The sequence below is a fragment of the Xiphophorus hellerii genome, chromosome 3, assembly GCF_003331165.1.
Source record: "Xiphophorus hellerii strain 12219 chromosome 3, Xiphophorus_hellerii-4.1, whole genome shotgun sequence".
In the NCBI taxonomy this organism is placed as follows: Eukaryota; Metazoa; Chordata; class Actinopteri; order Cyprinodontiformes; family Poeciliidae; genus Xiphophorus; species Xiphophorus hellerii.
Genome location: NC_045674.1, coordinates 7,968,177 through 7,989,356, shown reverse-complemented (window position 1 = coordinate 7,989,356; position 21,180 = coordinate 7,968,177). Strand labels below are relative to the sequence as shown.

Below are 21,180 nucleotides of genomic sequence, written 5' to 3'. Positions count from 1 at the left end.
TAAAACCAAGGAATGCATCTATTGTTGCATTGCAGATTTTAAGGTTGCATAAAGATAAAATATATAATTTGTACTACCCAAAGCATTTTAAGAAAATAATGGCACTCTGCTTAAAGAGAAAAACTGAAGTCACTTTTTTGTAAACCACTTTACCAACTCTGTTCAGTTGAGGCCTTTTCATGGGCTGCAGTGTCACTTTGGAGCATGTATCAGAAATTTTTGATGAGAGCTAACACCATGGCTCCAAGGTCTTGTTGTTTTCCACAGTAGAACAATCCCTACATTCTTACATTTTGAAACATGTATCTGTTTTATTGATTCTCTTCTCTTTCAGTCAAAAGAAAACCTCAGTTCTCATTGAAATATTCTGACATGGAGTATTTCTCAGAGTTTAAGTCGTCAAACCCAGATAGTAAACCGGATGCTGATGTGAGTGCTATTTGATTTATGTCCAACAGACTTGACAAACCTTGTGTGATTTACTTTACTAAGTTACTGCTTTTCAGTAAAAATCAGTGCATTCAAAAAACTCACTAGGTTTGGTTCTTATTTCCCCGTTGTTGAATACTGTCTAAGTGTGGTACTAGTGGCCTTTGACACTAATCTGAGCTAAACACTGTAGTATTTTTTCATATTGTTAATTTTTTGCTAGGCAGACTTTACAAACTGTATGTGCCTTATTTCCTAAGTTCCTACTTTTTTTCCCAAAATGTCTGCTTTCATAAAATGCTAGTTTATTATTTTTTTATCACTTTTTGTGAAAATCTGTTTTCCTTCACTGACCAAAGGGCAAAGTAAACCGGACATTAGTTTGTGTAAAATTACAATAATAGTTACACTTATTTCTTGCTGTTGCATTTTATCTTTATTTCTTTATTTTTTAACAACTTTTTTCTGTAGCTTCCAGAATGGACAGTGCAGCTTTATTTTTGCACTTGATAAAACAAATAAGGGTGTACTACATTTTTTTATTATTATTTTTTTTAACCTTAACCAGCCCTTGATATTTTTGTTTTCCTTGCATCGACCAAGAATCCCTGATTATTATATTGAGATGCATCTTTGAATCAAAAAATTTTCACATTTGCAGTGGAATTTTTTGAGATATAAAACATTCACTTTTTATATAAGAATCACATCATAGCAGTTTGTCTGTCTTTCTCAATAACATTGACATGTTGAGTTTGAGTATTTCTACATATTTTTTTATGTATTCACATTTGATAATCAAAATCACGTTGCATTCTAAAAAACACTAATCCCCGAAATACTTTAAGCACAAGACGTTTTTGGATATTTTTGCCATATAATTATCCACCCTCATGGACATTTTCACTGAAATCTTTTGGATTTGATTTCATTTAGAGGAATATTTTCTAAATTATTACTCTGTTATAAACAGATAGAAGTGGATTGTCTCTCCACTTCTATCTCTACATAGCCATCAGAGTGTAAAATTAGACTACAGCACTAAGCTTTAGCTAGCACTGCCATGTATACTAGTACCAGTCATCAATATCATTCTTCATCTTCACTTACTGCTGACTGGTATTTCTTAGCTAAAATGCTTGCTCAATTTTGTGCCTGGCTGGAGAAGAATAAGTAAAAGTTGGATCCTTTTACTGCATAGGAGATGCATAGTAAATGTATAGAGGATGAAACAACTAAAAGGAATTCTGAGACGTTCATGCTTTTTTCCCCCTAGCCCTATAAAACCTTTGGATAGGTTCCTATTCTGTTTACCAAAATCATATTTCAGTCTTAAAATAATATAGAGAGATTAAAGTTTGTATGTACAGATATATGTATTCACAAAACTCACAGAAAAGGTAAGACATAATTTCCAATGTCACACTTTTGTACATGCATTTTCATCCGTCCTTGGGATTTCAGAGGCATTGAATTAAATCCTGATATCTGTTTTGTATTCTTATTAGCCTGTCATGTGGAGAGCAATATTGACATTTGCCAGAGTCCTTCGCTGTCAACAAGCTGTGAAAATAAAGGAAATCAAAACTGTGTAATCCTGAATTGTGTGAAGTAAGAAGGGAGGTGTCACTCGAAAGCCACCTAAATGATGGGGATGTATTGATCCCTTTGCCCAGGAGCAAGAGGTTAGCTCGAGTTGTACCTTTGGAAAATGCAGTCCCTGATGGCGCCCATAGATCGTGGAACTGTGGCTTTTCTAATTAGTGTGTTCATAACTGATTTGGATTACCTTGTGCATTGCTCTAGGCTTGCTATTAAACTCAAGTCTGCAACATAAACTTGAAGACAATCAAATGAGTGTGGGAGAAGAGCAGGGAAAAGTTGGGAGAACAATTGCAAAATCTTCAAAGAAACTAGTAAAAACCATATATTCTTTCTGATCAAGTAAGAGGAATAGGTAGATTTTTTTTCATTTAATATGTAATATGGATTTGATGTGAGCAGTAAGTACCTTAGCAGCAGCAAAAAGCAATGCAACTGCTGTTTGAAGAAACAGATTAGTTTTCAGCGCTCACGAGCAATCAAGGTGGACCCTGTTCCATAGCAGACTGCTACCATATTTAAACTCAAATGATCTAATGGAGACAGAGATGTGGAACTGCAGAAAATATCATTTGTATGACTCACATCTCCGGTTTGACTAGCCGTTAATCCCAACTTTTAGTGGTTCTCCACGCTGAAGTTAGAACTGATCAACAATAAAGCATTTATTTAAATTAGTGGTGTAACAGTAAATTCAGCTCATAAGACAAGATGGTACACAAGTTGCACAAAACTTAGCAAAAAAGAGTAAAGGCTTTCCCAATCATAAACTGGGTTTTATAAAATCTTACCAGTAGAGAACATTTCAGTTTGGGTTTGATTTGTCTCAGCATTTAGATTTAAAATGAATGATGTACTAATGAAGTCCAGAGTCTATTGTGTGTACAAGCCAAAGAAAACACGTTTTATTGTTTAAAAAAAATTCTAAATTCTGATCTGCCAACTTCAGTTATTTGGCTGCAACAGTGTAATGCAATAATAGCCATCAGAGTGTACAAATTGTTAGATTTTGTAAAGGTCTTGTTAGTCTAGGTAACACTGCTTTATTTTACTGTTTTACCAAGTTGTCCAAACTGCTGCCACAAAAAAAAAAAAAAAAAATGTGTCGTGTTGTCTTAGCAAGACAGTCTTGCTTTAATCAGGAAGTATTATCACATTTCAATATTGTGAGATCTCCTCACATCCTACTTTTAATTTCCAGGGTCTTAAACCTCAGCTTCTTGTTATTATCATAACAGAGCAGAAAGGTTTTGACATGTTTTTTTCTTTTTTTGGTTTTGCCATTTAAATTTGTGCTGAATAACTGCCAGATCCTAAAAGATGAAATTGTCTTGGAAAAGGGGCAGAAGCACTCACTCACTGCACTTTTATTTTATCTTTTTTTTCACAGCCATAAAATCATAATAAATCCAGATGGCCCATATATGACTCTGGTCATAATAGGGTTGTAAAAATCACAGAGAACAAGCTTCCCTGTCTCTGTTGTGTTTTGCAAAAAGTGTTTAAACCACATCTTGAAATTAAATAAAAGTTGAATCAATGTGAACACATATTTGTAAACCCCTTTTCTGGCATTCTGTGGTGAAAGATATCTCTTCACACACCTAACCAAGTAATATTGTTGTTTAAGCTGTAGGGATGGAAGATGTGGAATTTAATCAAGACATTTTGTGATATTTAGTTTTGTTTTGATAAAAGGAACAGAAAATGTATTTACGAATTATTCACAGTATTATTTTCAGGCACCTTTATGGTTATGACTGCATGTCACTGCAGTCATAGTCTCAAACAAAACTGCCCTCCAAAAAATGTACTTTTTGGCTTCTTCAATACACCAACTACATAAAGATGTATGTTCTTTTAATTATTACGTTTCTCAAAGTAACCAGATTCAATCACATTTTTGAATTGATTAATCTTTGCTTCTGCTCTCGCAGAACGAACAGTGGAGAAAATATCAAAAGTATCCACCTTGAGAATATTGTCTGTTTTGGGGGTTACTAATGTAGTCCTGCTATATGAGTAGTTTTGTTGGACAACGTAACCAACAAGCAAACCAAACATAAGTTTCATATCAATAGATTTAGGTCTTGGTATTTGTATCTAAATATTTGTTCATATGGAGCATGTGGAGCTTGTTAATAAGGGAGTATTTGTTCATAGTGCCAAGCATTGCAGTTACAACAGCAGGTGCGTTGGACTATGCCTCTACCCACTTTGCACATCTGGATGAAAGTTTTGTCAAATTCTTTCCAAAAATAAAACAAATTTATGGTTGTTGGGTGACAAAGTGAAAAAAGTTAATACTTTTGCTGGGCGCGGTATTCATCAACCAAGAAACAAAAGTCAGATATTAAGCTATATTTCTATGCTTTTACACGTCTGCAAAAATCCCATCTTGCCTGTAGATGTTCACTTATCCTGGAACACCCCCAGGGGGATGTTCATTTGATGTATTATTACTTCTCACAAACGCATGCCCTCTTTTCTCACTTTACCAGCTAATAAACCCTGAGGATTCACATCTACCCCCCCTTCCTGACAAACTCACTAACACATCACACATACACACATTCAAGCATGCTCCCAACCCACTTGCCCGCAACAACCTCAAGGGAGACATAAGAAATAAATTCAACACTTCCGCTAACCCAAGAAGCGCCTTAAGGACAAAGAGAAATTTAATCTTGGATAAGCCTCCCGATAGAATCTCTGCATTAGCCCTCTGCTGCTGGTTCACAGCTATCCCATCAACCCTTACCTCCCACACCTTGGCCCAATTCCCTCGTATCTTTCCTCCGCCACATTGCTAGCTTCTTTTTCTTTTATTTCTCCCCAGTTTCTGCGCACAACTTCTTCTGTCTTCCCCCTTATTTCCGTAATCATCAGTTGCATTCGGTTCTTTCACCTTGTTGTATCCATTCACCATGTCTCCTCATGCCTCAACCCCCAACTCTCTGTCTACTCCCAGTTGTGCTACACATTGTATGTCTTCATATTTCTGTTCCACCGTCTTGTCGGGGTGCTTTAATACCATTGGTATTAAATGCCGGCACGACCTCCTCAGCATACTTAAGCAGGCATGGATCCATGTAAGGCTGTTTGAGTGCTTAATATTTTTAGCACGCTGCTGACTTAAGCCCCTTAAGTGCTTTGGCAACACTTATTCCACGGTGGCACCAATGAAGCCCATTAAAAATTTGATTTCGATGAGAAAGGAAGGCCGAAAGTAAAGAGAGGAAGGGGGGTATCAGGAATCTTTCTTTGCTTTCACACACATTGCGACAAAAAACAAATACACCCATCAGGGGGGCTGCCCACACTGGAGCTTTGCAGACATGCCAATGCGCACATACTTGTGCAATGATTTGCAATGTGTTTTCTTTCTGTCTGTAATTATGTTCATTCTCGCTTTATAAAGCACTCTGCAATGACCCTATTTTGTTAAAAGCTGTTGATAAATGAACTTGACTTTATTTGACTCGATAACAGGGAACAGGATGTTTCCGATTGAACTGGAGACAATGTTTGTAAATAAAGCCTGCAGCAAATTAGAACACATAGTTTATGATCAACTGATTAAGGACAAGCAGAGGTGCTAATATAAAAGCAAAACCGTGTTGCTGTTCTCGGTTTACAGGATAATGAAAGTCAAAGACGAAGAGCCTGGTGTAGTTAGCACCCGCTATTGGCTTCGTATTGCCAGTTTTATGGTCAATAGAAGTAATGATAGTACATGTGGGCATCAGCTTGAACAAAGGAATTGCATTATGCTTGATGTGTTAGTTCAAAATGTGCTGACAGACTGATTAGACTCCTAATAAATTCTGGGTTCTAACAATAAAAGTTCAGGGCAGATTCCTTTCTATGGGGCATGTTTACATCAGCATAACAAATTGAACAAAATTACTAAACATAATTACTGTGCCATGCAAAGATACTAATACACCTTAAACTTTTCAGATTTTGTTACATGGCAAAAAAAAAACTGAATACATTTAGTTGGGATTTTTTGTAAAACAGTATTACGTTATAGAAGTCTACTTTATTCAGATAATCTTGAATCTGTGCTATGGCATAATGTAAGGCAGTTTTCATGGGTATTACTACTTTTGGACGACAATCTGAGCCCATGTTTTTTTTTCTGTTTTGGACACAAAACATGCAAACGTACAGAGCCATGGATATTCCCATGGCTCTGTAAAACCCGTAAAACTGTTCATTGAACATAAAGAGGCACTATGAGGTTTTTCTGTGACTCTGCATGGGTACATTAACGGGCAGCAGACAGTGAAAGAGGCAAACATTCAAACAAATGTACACCCTGCTTATCCAACACTGGACAGTCAAGCACATTCACGTGCAGACACACTCCGCCACTGTTTTTCGACCTGAAAGACCCCCATTGTCAACGACACCATCCCCAGATGCACATCTCGAACCTTCACAAACTTGAATTTTAAAATATGCAGACACTGATCCAACCCTGACAAAAGCACATTTTCTAAGCAGGGGGAGGGAAGCCAAGCTTATATAAACAAGCAGAGGACAGTAAAGGGACAGATGGATGTGATCGTCGGCGTTCGCACTTTGGGATTTAACAGGCTTTGTAGATTACGGGGAATGAAGAGAAACAAAACAAGGACTCACTTTTGGGAACTAACAAGCTGCTGTGAGAAGGCAGACTGAAGGAGCAGGACTAAGAGAGGACGCGAGGACCGATAAACTAAAGACAAATTTAGGGATCAGTCTGAGCACGTGCATTTAGTTTCCATCTGTGCTGCACCAGGCCTCAGACTGGCTGTACACAAGCTGCTGGTTGCACACCAACTGAGAGCAATTTTCCCTGCGACAGCCAGTTGACCGATGAAGTAAGCACTGTGGAGAAGACTTCTGATGAGCCACTTTCTGCTTTGCCCGAGGTGTCAGGGCCATCGCCGTCAGAGCTCATCGTGTTTACAGCGGGACACAGAAAAAGGGCGAGGCGTGTGTGTGTAGTGATATTAAAATGACACCCACACTTTATTCCACCAGATAGTGCTCAGCGAGGTGTGCGGTGCTGCTCGTCACGCTTTGTTTTACTCGCTTATGGATACACTCACACACACACATCACAGAGCTGCACGCCCCACCAAAAGATCACATCAGGTTCTGATAATCAGCGGCGCTCTGCCACGACCTTAAACGCAGCAGGTTTCAGATCAGCGCCTGTAAGTTAGTGTGTGTCTGGATTCCAGCAAGCGGTTCTGTTGCAGCCGGTGGAGCAGGCTGCATAGGAAGTGTTAGAAAGGTCGATGCCGCACGATCATGCAGGCTGATAACCTATGATTATTCTGAGAAGTGTAAATTACCATGATAAATCACTCTCCATTCATGCTGCAGTGTGTACAAGGAAGTGTATTGATGAGACCCCAGCATCCACGTGAATGTTATGGACAAATGGCAAACAGAAATATCTGAAACCAAGGGAGCTTGCTGATGCGTTTGTGAGTTGGCCATTCCACACAGACCAAGTACTTTCACTCTCAATCTTTAAAGTGCATCACTCGACTTGAGGAGTTTTATTTAACTTTAGATATCTCTAGATGAGTTTTAGTGAGCGAGTCAGTCTCTCCAGAGCGCTGGTTGGCTTTGGGTATATTGCTCAGAAGAACATTGACTTCTGATACTTGATTTGCTGGGCGAGAAGCACAGAAACGTTCCTTTTTGATCCATTTGAATACAGTGTATTTGAGAGATTGGCTTGAGGATTCAGTGATGTAGCATATTGCTTCCAGCCTCGGAGATAAGTTGGACTTGCTTTGGAAGACAGTTTCGGGCTATATCTAACTAAATTACATGGATTTTGATGCTTTCAGGTACAGAGTAGTGTGGTTCTATGTTGACATGCAGACCATTTGCTGGTGTGGTTAAGGGTTGGCTGATCATTAGAGCCCCTTTTCTTCAGAATATCTGTTTCTCAAAGTGTGAAACTGTGGTACAGCGTTGTTAATTAGGTTGTTGTTCATTCAGTCAGTTGCATAAGTGCATCTGTTGGGAAAGAGAACAGTATTGCCCTGTACTGCCATTTGAAGATCTAGCACAAGAAAAAAAAAAAAAAAACTTTCTATTTTTGGATTGCTTTCTCACATCGGAAATGTGCATTTTTAGACATTTCCAGCTGTCTAAATGATTTTTTCTTATAGACTAGCACAAGTTGCTATAGTCTGCTGAGAAACTGCCATGTTAACTCTGTCTCTTGATGTTTTTTTGATGTAGAATTTAAGATACTAACTCTGGTTACCCAGAGCTCTTAGAAACTGCTGTGTTACCCACATAAGCCTCCGACTGCAAGCTCGTCCTGTGTGTCCTTGCTACAAAAACAAGTTTCATTGCTTGTGCTCTGATAGAGGGTTCTTTCTTTAAGAGTTCTTTTATTTAAGTGTCGTTCCCAAACAACTTGTCTCTAACAGCACTGAAGTAAAAGCCGAGCTGCCTCGCACGTGTCTGCAGCATTGCAGTGGAGAACAAATCCAAGTGCATTAGTGCATGAGTGAGTGTGTGTTCAGAGCCGTGTCTCTGTAGCAGTTCAGGCAGGGTTACAGAAGAGTCATTGATCAAATCTGCACAGCCACTCACACTTGCAGGCTCAGACACACACATAACACACATCTTCGACCTGAATACACAATGAGGCCTGTCCGGAGCTCTGGCCTCTGCTGCCTCCTCCCTGGATCTTTCTTGCTGACTCTGCACAGCCTCGTCCTGGTCCTGCTCTTACTCTGCATCACTCGTAAGTTCATGCAACGCATTTACAGTTGTAAATTGAATGAGATGTGCTGCATTCAGTTCAGGCTTGTGAAGCCAAGTCCACCTTTTAGGGGCCTTGATTTAATCATTTTGCACATTTGCCTTGATATTTAAGAACTTTATTCTTCACTTAAACAATATGAACCAGATTATGTGTCACCCCTCCTTGAAATAAAAAAAGTTAATACTTTGCTACAATAAAAATAATAAAATAAAAATAATGTTGAGCAATCTATCAGCCATCTGTTATCTAATAAATCTAATGAATAAACCTGTTACTTAAAATAATTATTATATATATTTTTTTTAAATGGTTCGACATCAAACTACAATGATCAAAATCACCTCGGCTGAAATTTAAAATATTCCTGCTTTTTGATAGCTGTCATCAGTTACAAGGTGTCTTATTTAGTGTTGATATTATACATGTAAATACACACACACATAACAAACACATAGAGTGATACTTTATAAGTCACTCAAGGTGCAAACCGTTTCAAGGAAGAGACTGCCTTATGTCAGAGTTTTTTGAGGGTTTTTTGTTTGCTTCAACACTGTCAAGAAAATCAGCACAAGGGCTTTGTGTCATATGGTGACCATACAGAAAGGACTCGACAGACACCCGTAGTGACCTTGCCTTGTTGTACGTTGTGCTGTCACCATGGATTTTTGTTTTTATCTGTGTAATGCTGAAACAAGTCTGGAATGCAATATTGGAAGATTATCCAGTACACCCACATCCCAGTGTTAGATAGTTCTTTTTTATTATTTCAATGGCATATGAAGAAATGATGCCATGGGAAAAAACACAATAGTGTTGCCTTTATGTGCATTGACTACTGTAGCATAAACAAATTGATAACCAGATAAACCAGGCTGCCATGTACATTTCATCCAAAAAAAAAAAAAAAAAATGTTCATGTTCCACATTACGCTGTGTTGTGTTCACTGGTGAACACTCAAGTTACTTCGGCATGCCAGATGCTTGAACGTGAAAGTGAACACCTAACTTCCTTTCCGATTAATTTTACTAGTACTTACCTGACCACTTGGGGACACTAATGGATTATTGAAATTTGATTTCCAGATGGTTAGAAATTCCTTAAACATAATTAGGAATGTGAATTCCACATTCTTAATCTCAATACACTAATGTATCACATACAGACCTACAGTATGTAATCATTTCTGCCAGCACACTTGGGAAAATACAGAATATTTTTCTCAACCCTCTTCTCCAAATCACTGCTTTAGCGGGCAACTAATAGATAGATTTCAGACTTTTATTTCAGACTCAATGTCCAACTGAAATAAGTAACAAAATAACAAACTACCAAACAAATATCTATGAGTTGGGGGAATGCACACAAACGTGCTACCACTGACAAGATGAGCCACTTTTTTGTGAGGGCAATTTCTGTTCATTTAAAGGAAACTCCTTACAGATGTTTAAATGCAGCAATGGAGTGTTTCTTTTATCTTTAAATGGAACTTTGTTGTGAATATGAGAGTGATTTTTGCAACATGATAGTAAATTAGACTAGGAACAGTGCTAAGCACATGAAATGTCTGATTGTGGAATCACAAAAAGGCAGTTTTTGAATTGTTTGAAAGGATTAATTAAACCAGAATTAGTAATGAATATTAAGAACTGGGAGGAGTTGATATAAAAGTAGGACCTACCAGAAAGATTTAATGATACAGTGGCTGGACCAAAGGATCTAAATGTAAATTCATTCAAAATAATTAAGAGGCAGAGATAGAGATAAAAAAAGTGGTTTAAGTCTTTTTTATCAGCTTATATCAGAGAAATCTAATCAAAGAAAGTTTGACTCTCAAGACAAACCAAAAGAAAAGGTGCTTAAATAAAGAGTGATGTGGAAAGGTAAAGCTTAACAGTTCAATATGTATCAACAGAGAAACTAATTGACACAAAGAACGAAAGTTTTGGTCAGATAGTGCTATGCAAGATGGGAAGGGAGGGAGTGGCTGAAGGCAGAAAAAGAGAAAAAAGTGAGACAGAGATGGAGAACAGTGGATTCAGTGTGTGTATGGAATAAAGACAGAGATGGAGGGGATTGGTACAGAGATAAAACAAGGCACAGGGCCTCAGAGAGAGTTGCATGGGGCCAAGAGATGAAGCAGAGTCATAAATTGATTGAACACAGGCTACGGAAAAGTCAGAGGTGGAGGAAAATTTCTATTAATGCATCTTTTTAATCCATAGGGGTGTTTTGGTTTTATTACTGCTGCTCAATGGGAAACTAGAGTAGCATTTTGCTGAAGTTTTAATTCAACTCCTTGTTTTTTTGTTTCTGCCAATGTTGAGGGATTTTGACAATGAATGTTGGAGTACAAGAATAAAAAGGGGATGGTATCTTGGCAGTCATCTTGGTTATGTAACTAATGCCGGTAGAGCATTTTCATTTGGGCTTCGAAATCATGCTGTTCACACACATTTAATAGATATTTGGTTTTAAACAGTATTCACAGTATTGTCTCACAGACATCTTCCAATTATGTTTTACTGGCCTCTGGTTTATTTTTTTCTCTTTTAAATAGAGAAAACGTTCAGCTCTTCTGGCCGTTGTGAATCTCCTGTGTCGTCGCAGATGTGTAATAGCCCTGTAAATTTCCTTTAAGCTGCTGTTCTGGTGTAGAGGGTATTGTGTGGCGGCTTTTGTCGCAGGATTGTTGGGGCTGTGACAGACGTCGACCATAAAATGCTGCAAAGTAGGCAAGGCTAACCAGCTCGGTCCAGAAAGGAAAAGAAGGGGACAAAAAGGAAACCCAGCAGCCGATGGAAGAGAGGGTTGGGACAAGAGAGAAGCAAGGCGATTGCAATATGCCAAAGGGCAGATAAGACATAAAGATATGAAGGTCAAACTGAGAGATATGTGGAAATGAAGTGTCAAGATGCTAGACATTAAGGGTATATGTGATGAGAATAAGACAATTCATGACAGAGGAGAGTGAAATCTTAATGTGATTGTGAGAAAATTTACATTTAAAAATATAGTGGAGTATAGTGCTGTTTTCAGTTTTAACAACAAACTTTCATGGATGTTTTGGGGATTTCATGTGATTTGACAAAACAAAATATTGCATTTGAGTTCAGCCACCAATACTCTGATACCACCTGGATGAAAACCTTTCAACCAATCGCCTCTAGACGTCACCTAACTTAATGGTTCCGGACCATTGTTGAAACATGGACTGGTTTAATATCAGGCAAGATTTTCACATACTGGTTTTCAAGGTGTGGCGGATAAACAAACTAAAATAAAATGATAGGACTGGCATAAAAACTGGGGTATTTTTAAAATAGTGTGATAAATCCAATGTGTACTAGCAAATTTATTACCAGTGTTCCCGTAACATCACGCCAACAACATAACATGAGTAATAGCTCTGTTCTCTGATCACTATGGCAGCATTTAAGCATGGCTTTAAAATAAGATATACAACAAGAACAAACATAAAGGGCATGTTTACAACTCACCACAGTGCTGAATCAGTGGAATCCCTGTGCCTGTTTCTCTGTAACTAGACTGTCCCATCTAGGGCAGTTTAGAAGGCTTCATTGCCTCATTAGAAAGCCGGTTACCACATATTATGCAGAGCAGGCTTGGTGCCTTGAAATCACCTGTCGCGATAACTTCATATTTTAAGTAGGTCTCCAGGTATTGTCGGTTAAATGTAGCATTCTTTTTCTTGGAAGTTGTAGACTCTTCTTTTGTCTCTTCACTGGACCTTTTTCCCTTTGCAAAGAAAATTTCCAGAGACATTTGTTTTTTACTCATTTTGCTAGCTTGTTGGGATGTTTTTAGTGGCTACGAATCATGTGGAGACACAGGAGTCAGACCCGAGTGAGCGATAGACAGATGCAACAGAGAAAATCTGGTTATTTTCCAAAGTAAACTTTGTTCAGATTCAAATATTAAATAAAACAGAAATATTGTAAGTTCTTTCCGTGGTGGTTAGTACTAATTGACCGGGGGATTCGAGACCCCTGACCTAATCCATACAGGTTCCCTGTATGTAATTTATTCTCAGTATAAATTCAGCTGTTCTTTGAAGGCTTTAGAGGATTTTCAATCAACACTGGTGAACAACCAGGACCATAAAAACCAGGGAGCCTACTACGCAACTTAGGGATGAAGTTATGGAAAACATAAAGTCAGGACTGCGGTATGAATCAATATCACATAATTCACCCATGGTAACTCTGGAGCAGTGAGAGGTTGAACGTTATCCGATTAGATGAGACGAAAAGTCAACTTTTTTCTTGCATGCAAAAGCTATGTGTGGTGGAAAACAAGCACCCTGATTTTCTGTAACGGGAAGATTGTCTCTCAAGAGAGTCAGATCGGCCTTCATCCGATCTGACTGCACATAGAAGATTGGGCAGAAATGCTTGTCACCAGATGTGCACAGAAATAATTGCTGCAACAGGTTGTTCTAGAAAGTATTGACTCAACGTAATTTTGCATTCATGCTGTATTTTGTGAAGGTCTTTCTTTTCAAAATCCAGTGAAATACATTAATGTTTGTGGTTGAAATAAGTAAAGTGAAGAAATTTAAGCTACATGAATTGCAAGGAAAATCCTGGGCTATACAAAAGCCAAATAAAGGAATCTATATCACAAGGAGAGCAAAATTGCAAAAAATAACTATTTCCTCCATTCATATGCTTTGTCCTTTTGTCCCATATAGTCCTTTGCCCATCCAACATCCCCCTACCCGCATCATGGCCTTACCTCCTCTTTTCCGCTAGAAAAGCAACACGATTATCCCGCAGACTTGAGCTGCAGAACAAATCACTTTATCGAAGGAAAGTGCGCAAGATAGAACTAGCAGAGAATAGAAAGAGAGACAGGAAAAGATTCCCACTGAGTCACAAAAAGAGACAGAATGAGAGAGATTGCAAGGAAAATGAAAGCACATTGCAGGCTGAAAGGAAGCAATTTTAGGGGCAGGAAAAACTGCATCAGAAGAAAAGAAGAAGAAACCAGGAACAGAGGAGAATGGCTTGCAACACTTCTCCTGAGACTGAGAAGAAAAAAGGAGGAAAGGAGACCTTTAGGACAGCTCTAATGAGGAAGATGCATGATGAGCGATGCAATAAGAGATAAAGGCAATGAGGAGGAAAGATGACAGGAAGAAAAGAGGAAGGATGATAACGGCAGGAGAAATCAAAGATTAGATCAGGCAGAGGGAAAGACTGTGGGTTAAAATAAAAACAAAAGACAGATGTGAGAATGAGATTAGACACAAAGGCAGCAAGAGAGGAGAGCAGTGAGAATAAATGAGGAGAAATGCACTTAAAGAGAGGGATGAGAGTAGGGGAGAAAAACAGGACAGGAGATGCCGACTGAACAGAGGTAATGAGAGACACGGCAGCAAGATTTGTAAAAGGATTATGTATTATTTATAAAGGAAGAATTTCTTTCTTTGCATTTTATTATTTCTTTTTATGATTGGCAGAGTTCTTTCTCCCTGAGAAAGATGAAGTGATAATTTTAGACTGGGAAGAGAAAGAGGGAGAGGTCTACAGAGGAAGTTACGGGAGAGAAGAACCTCAAAGTCAGCTATTTCATGGAGTCAGTGCACCGCAAAACTCTGTGATTAACCTACAGCAAGTGTTTCACACACACAAACGCACGCACACACGTAAACACCGCACACTTCATTTGCATAGATACTGTGGAAACAGGCTCGCCTCGCAGACTCCTGGGATAGAGGAGAAAAAAATGTACATCCAGATGGGAAGAGATGGAATGGTTGCCAGCGGACCCCATATGAGTGGAATCCATGAGCTGTTGTTATTGTTTTAATTAAAGCAGCAACAACATAAGGGGTTAGGCACTGTAGTCTTCCCCCCTCTGCATCGATTTCCTTGTAAATCCGTGGCCGGCATGCAAAGAAAACACAGGCTCCTGGCCCGCCTCCAATTGAAAGATAATGACAGATAATGAATGGGGTGACAGCGACTCCAGCTGATTCAAGGATACAGGGGAGCTTGTTTGGGGCAAATGGAGACAGTTCATCTCCTATCCTGCTTGTCTGTTCTGTTCAGTCTTCACCTCTCTCCGCCCTTACAGACATGGACAGGGAGCAATAGGTGCACACCAATGTGGTAACTCAGCCTGCTAACTCTGAATCAGGGAGATAGTTTCTGGAATTTACTGTGAGTAAGGGTGAGCCAGCAGTCCACCTGGCTGCCTTCCATGTGCCCCCCTCCTTTAACTCGATAAAGCCCCTTACAGCCGCCCATCCCCTCTCTGTTTCAATCCTCTTCCATCCTGTCCCTCTCTTTCTTTGCTTATAAGTCAGCGTCTTGCAGGACCATTAGGCTGGGACCCTGCACTGCCCTGTCGTATAAAATTGTGAGCTATTATTCATTTATTTGTTTATGCATTTCAAAATGATGACCTCTCTCATATGTCTGTTAACCTTATAAATAAAGGTTCCTATTCACCCAGGCGTGTGGTTGTGGGGCAGAAGACTAATTACTGTGAAATATTGCCCTCGCTTGGTTGGAAAGAGAATTGCCTCTTTGTGTTGCCCCACTTGATTTAGCAGTGAACTTTTTCACATCTTGTCACTTTAAAGCAAAGGAGTGCAATATATTTTACTGGGGTTTCATGTGATAGACAAAACAAAGTAGTCCATAAACAGGACATAAGAAATGAATAGTTTTCCATTTCTTCTACAAATGAAATTTGAAAACTTTGGTGAGCCATTGTGTTGCCCTGTAAGTGACTCCATCTGTCTTCCTTGATAAAAAAAATTCCTTAAGCATTAAGCAACCACTATCATGCTTAACCGTAACAATTTTTTTTCTTTATGATTTTGTGCAGTTTTTTTTTTTGTTCCACCTATCATTATGCATGTAGGCATGAACAGAACACCTTCCATCACGTGCTGTTGATCTGTCACAGAAAATCCTACTAAAATACCTTGAAGTTTGTAGTTATTACATGACAAAAGGTGAAAAAGTTCATAGTATTTTATCAGTTGATCATAGCCGTCAGTGCAGTACCACAACATCGATTGTTTGAGGCATTCTCCTTTAATATGAGGCTGTGCTTGCGGAGTATTTTATTATGGGCACACATTTTAATGGGGCTGAGATTAATACCTCTGTCACGGGGGTTGATTCGCCCATCCACCCACATCCCCCCAGCCCCTGCCTCACAATTTCTCCCCAGATTGTGCGCTGCTCTGCAGATCAGAGGCGCAGGCTCACGGCCTTCATATGAATGAGATCCTATAAAACCTACAGTCAAACTAAAGTGCCGTACCCAGCTGCGTTATGAGCAGAAGTGGAGGAATGCGTCATCTCTCGTATATTTCGTCCAGCCCTCTCCAGCTGCTTTATTATATCCAAACCCTCACTTCCTAACTCCCCGCTAGAATTTTGTGGTTAGAGCCTGCATCATCTCCATCCACCGCCAGCCAGCAGGTGTTTCTGGGTGGCATCTCTCAGCAGGCAGCCGCGGAAATCAGTCAACCCGATTGAAACAGCCGTAAATGCTTGTTAATATTTTAGTTTCCTTTGTGACTTTTCTTTGAGCTGTGCTGCTATGCCACTGCAGCTAATTTCCTTTGAAGGGGAGACAGCTGTCAAGAGAAATGGGAGCAAAGTACAAATGGACATCTAATTAGTTTTTCTGGCATCATTTCACACGCAAACCTTTAACCACTTCTTTTCTCTCTTCCTCTCCCATATGAAATCCTTTTTTCACTGCAGCTTCTGATCGGTCACTCAACCCACAGGCAGACACTCTCTGCTTTTGACTTTTTGTTGGGATGCATAGCAGTACTATATTACAATTAGCATTGTTTAAAACAATGGCCGCATAGCCCTGCCCAGTTGCTATGGTGTTGAGTAATAGCTTCCATTAGAAAAATAATTGGGATGGCGGTGGCAGGCCCTGATGGCCCTTGATATGAATCACAATATTGATGCAGAGAATGGGAGCAATAATGACTTCAATTAGTGGTAATTGTCAATTTTTTTTTCTCAGTTCCACGGAGAATTAGAGTCTCCTTTGTCTTTATTCCCACTTGGTTTTATTTTTTTTTTCTTTCTGTTCAGTGTATCTGGCATGACTCAGTGTTTCGCCCCTCCAACATGATGAATATGTAAGCTTTAAGTATTTAATTAAAAGAGATTAAAATCAAGAAGAGAATTGGATTTGGATTAAGTTGGGAAGATTAAATGATGTCAAAGTAGCTTAATTGCAATATGCCACCCTCTCCATTTTGCTCATGCCCACCTATTGTACATGAACACACATACAAACACCTGGGTTGCAGATACAGACATTTATTTTGTCCCAAAGCAGTCAAGTCAGCACCTCCTGTCGTGGCAGCCACCATCTGTTTTGTCTCCCAACATTTCCTGCTTTCTAAAGGTGTTTTACAGAGCTCAAAGACACTGCTGCACTCCACAGTGATATGTATATGTGCCAACAGTCTCGTCGCCTTTTTCTGCACTTCTCATTGCCTGTTTCATCACTGCCGTTCAATATTGATGTTGTTCTTTACCTAAATCTTCCCCGCGGCCAACACTTTGCAGGGGAAGGAGGGAATGCAAATAGGGATGCAAATTAGGAGTTGGAGAGAACCAGTGAGCTGCTCCTCTTCTGAAGGTAACCTTTGGCTCCAAACCATGTGACTAATTGCTCATCAAATAATTCATATTCAGACAATGGCCCACACTATCCCATTCAGCTCAGCAGGAGGGGGACACTCGGCTAAGTTTTGTCAGCAAACATGGGCCGTGCAAAGAATAGCCAATGTCTTTGTAACTGACTTTTGGTGCTTTGAGAAACATCAAAGATACCCCCTGCTGTTTTATCACCTTCCATTGTTTAAAGATGTTGTCTAGCAATCAGTTTTAATTAACAGATTGTTCAAGGAAGTATCGGCGAGTGCTAATTTTGCACTGTGTGAATTCTATCTCTGTTCTCATTTGCAGGTGAGCAGTTATGAGGAGCTGGTGTTAGAAAAGGTCTCTGAATGTCTGAGTTAGCCGTTCGCAAGTGCCAAGGCTGGTGCATCATCCTGCCACTCTAATAAGGAACCATTAGATTTGAATAATGGGATGTAATCAGTTGGGTTTAGCATGCACCTGGATGATGAATTGCATTATGAATGTGTAATGGTGCATCAGTGCTCTCCACTTCAGACTCATGCAATGAGACTGCAATATTAAATTAGACACAGTTGGTTCCAGAGCTCAAATGGATCCAGTCAATCACACTTGGCGCAGTTCATGTGCGCCAATGCCTTTCCCAAGCATGGAAGTAGAAGCAGGAGGGTTGTGTGTCAGATTAGCAACCTGACTTAGTAAAACTATAACCCATGTCAACAACCAGTTCACTAAAAAAGTCAAGAAGAAGTTAGAGCCTTGGTGATCATGTTTCTGAGTGCAAACAACACCAAACATCACATCAAAAAATTTCCAAACTTTGAATTTGAGTATCTTTTAGACTGGATGAGAAACCATATTTATTTTTAAATAAAATATATGTATTTAAAAGCTTGAGCTTGAGGATTAAAACTATCCTCAAGCTCACTGCCACAAAGCATCACATCCTGATCATAAGATCCTTGACATGCTATCTACATGCCAACCAGTAATCCTGAATTAATACTGAAAAAAATATATTTTCTGTCCTACTGTCACAAAAGTTAATCTGTGGAGCTTAAGGAATAGTGTATTTATTAATATTCAAACTTATTGAATGGGTCTGGATATGTGGGAAATCACCCATAGCTGATCTGGGATGCTATAGGTACTTTAGAAAGCAAATCAAAATCTTGTTCTGTTTTAACATCACAAAAGTAAATATGTTGAGCTTGATGAATTCTTCTGGGAGTTTAACTGGAACTGACACCTTTGATCAAATGGGACTTTGCTGTCAAAAAGTTACATCTAACTCTTCAGGGGGAATAAAGTAATACAAAGTAATACAATTAAAGTAAGACGAAGGATGAAAATGTAAAAAATCACATTAAGCTCACAGTTGAATATGGTGGATTGCACCAGTAAACAGGAAATGGGTCGTCACTGGATCTAGCAGCAGAATAATGATCCAAACACAAGAACAAATCAAAATGGAAATTCTTCATTTGGCACAAAATCAACATTCTTTCATGGACATATGCAAAGAGGGACGGTCAAATGCTTCACTCACCATATGGTCCAACCTTGTGAAGTGTTAAAGGAGATGACTTTCCAGCAGGAGGAACAACTGTGGCACCAGTGATTTCCTTCAAAACAGATGCATCTTAACACTGAATCCTTTTTCCTACTTAAAAAAGGTTAAACTTTTCTAAATTTCTCGGTGTGAAATTATGCAGCTGCAGTAGATGATTTTAATACACACTTTCGCCAGTGGTGCCAATAAATGCAGCTAGCACTGAATATTTTCACCCTTGAATTTATTAAATCTGTTAGAATAGTCAGAGGCAAAATCGTTGTTGGTATGTGAATAGTTGGTAAGGGATTAATGGTGATGGTTATTATCCCTCTTATTATAATTATAGTGCTTTCGCTCATAAAAAACCTTATTTAACACGTGGAACTTTTCAGTGTCATCTTTCTGTCTTTCAATCTCCCTGTTGTCTCTTTTCCTTCTCTTTCTGTTTTGTTTTTTTTTGCTGTTATCGTTGTATCTTTATGATAAATGGGACATAAATGAGCAATGCGTTAAGTACCTTATTTTGAAAGATTCTATCTGAAGAGAGTTGTGAATTTATCTTTTTTTGCTCTTCTGCATCTGTTCCCTACGCTCTCCTCTCTCTGTGTCTTTGCTCTCCATCATGCAGTCCTTGCATCACTTTATGAACATCAATCTTTCTTTCCCGCAGCCCGTTGCCAAGCAGTGCAAGCAGAGAATGTGACAGTCTTGGAGGGAGGCACTGCCCAGATCTCCTGCCGCCTGCAGAACTACGATGGCTCAATTGTGGTCATCCAGAATCCCCGCCGGCAGACTCTCTTCTTCAACGGCACAAGAGGTTTGTGGCCTCAAATCCATCTGCGTGAATGCTTTTGCCATTTCTGACATTTGGAGGAAGTCTTTGATGGAGGCTCTGGCATGAACACACCAAGCCATCACATTTTGTATTGTTCCTCCTGATAATTTTCATTTTTGCTTGAAAAGTATGTCACATAAAAGATTGAGATAATCACCAAGTTATTTGAAGTTTATTCTAAACTCATAGCAGTGTGATGGTTTTAAAAGCATAATTTGAAGCTTTCTACATAATCCAGAGTTAACCCCATTGATGAGATCAGAGCTTATTACGGTCCTCATTAGAGCGCAACCTTGCAAAGTTATTTTTAAAAAAAAAAGCAACTTCATGGCAAATTATCATTGTAACCAATATTATAATCAAGGCACATTTAATTTACATCCTGGGGGTGGGCAAACATTAGATGTTTTTACTTGCTAATTAAATGCAAGGGCAAGTTGCTACCTTCGCCAGACTCTGTGTAAGTGCTGCTGGGAAACCTTCGAGCCAAAGAACAGTGATCAAGGATTCTAAGCGTTGCCTTTGAAATTTGTGTGTGGCTGCCTAAATGAAGCAGAAAAACCCGTTGTGTTTTGTGGCATAACGGGGTATATTTATGTACCTCATAATCTGTGTGACATCTCTTGCAATTTGAAAGGCAATTGTTCAGCTTGAGGGCAAATATTTGGATATTCTAAACTTACAATCACTTAAAAAACATAACAAGAAGATGTTGCTTTATACCCATCTGTATCTCCACTAAATGTTACCTTGAAATCAGACAGAAGTGGAAAATCAAAACTATTTTTCCTTTGACTGGTGGCTCTACCACCAGTCAATTCTTCTGAAGTTCAGTTATATTTATCAGCCTTATGTCTATTGACCTGGATCTCCACAAGTAAATCTTTAATTTTTTTTCTTTTTTTTCCTCCAAGCCAAACATTTGAATATTTGATTTCTTCTCTGCACCTTATGCACCTCCCCAGAAGCTAACACAGTGTTGCCGATCATTTAACACTGTGATAGCCTCCCAGACTTATTCACACCCCTGGAGTTTCTTTAGTTTGTCTCACTACAAACACAAACTTGAATGTCGTTTCTCAGGATTTTGTGCAACAGACTAAATACAAAATATCTCATAACTATGAGGTGGATAAGATGAGATTCATTGCTTTTAAAATTTATCACAAAGAAACTGGATATGTATTAAGCCCTCCTCAGTCAATGTGTTCTCCTGCTACAATGTGAACATGAACCTCAATGTCAAGTCTGTTGCATCATCCCACAAGTTTTCTTTCACACATTCTCTACTATAAATAAGATTTGTGG

At 39.0% G+C, this 21,180-nt stretch overlaps 1 protein-coding gene across 7 annotated transcripts in view; it reads left to right on the top strand.

The window, feature by feature from the left end:
* Positions 1 to 21,180, top strand: part of cadm4 (cell adhesion molecule 4) — a 231,216-nt gene that overhangs the window by 161,201 nt on the left and 48,835 nt on the right. For 6 of the 7 annotated variants that reach the window (XM_032557905.1, XM_032557908.1, XM_032557901.1 and 3 more), the window contains exon 2: positions 19,708 to 19,854. In XM_032557905.1, coding sequence (XP_032413796.1) covers positions 19,708 to 19,854 — 147 coding nt within the window. Of the gene's footprint in view, positions 1 to 6,614; positions 8,804 to 19,707; positions 19,855 to 21,180 lie in introns of those variants that run through there. The other variant, XM_032557902.1, reaches the window with a different exon arrangement.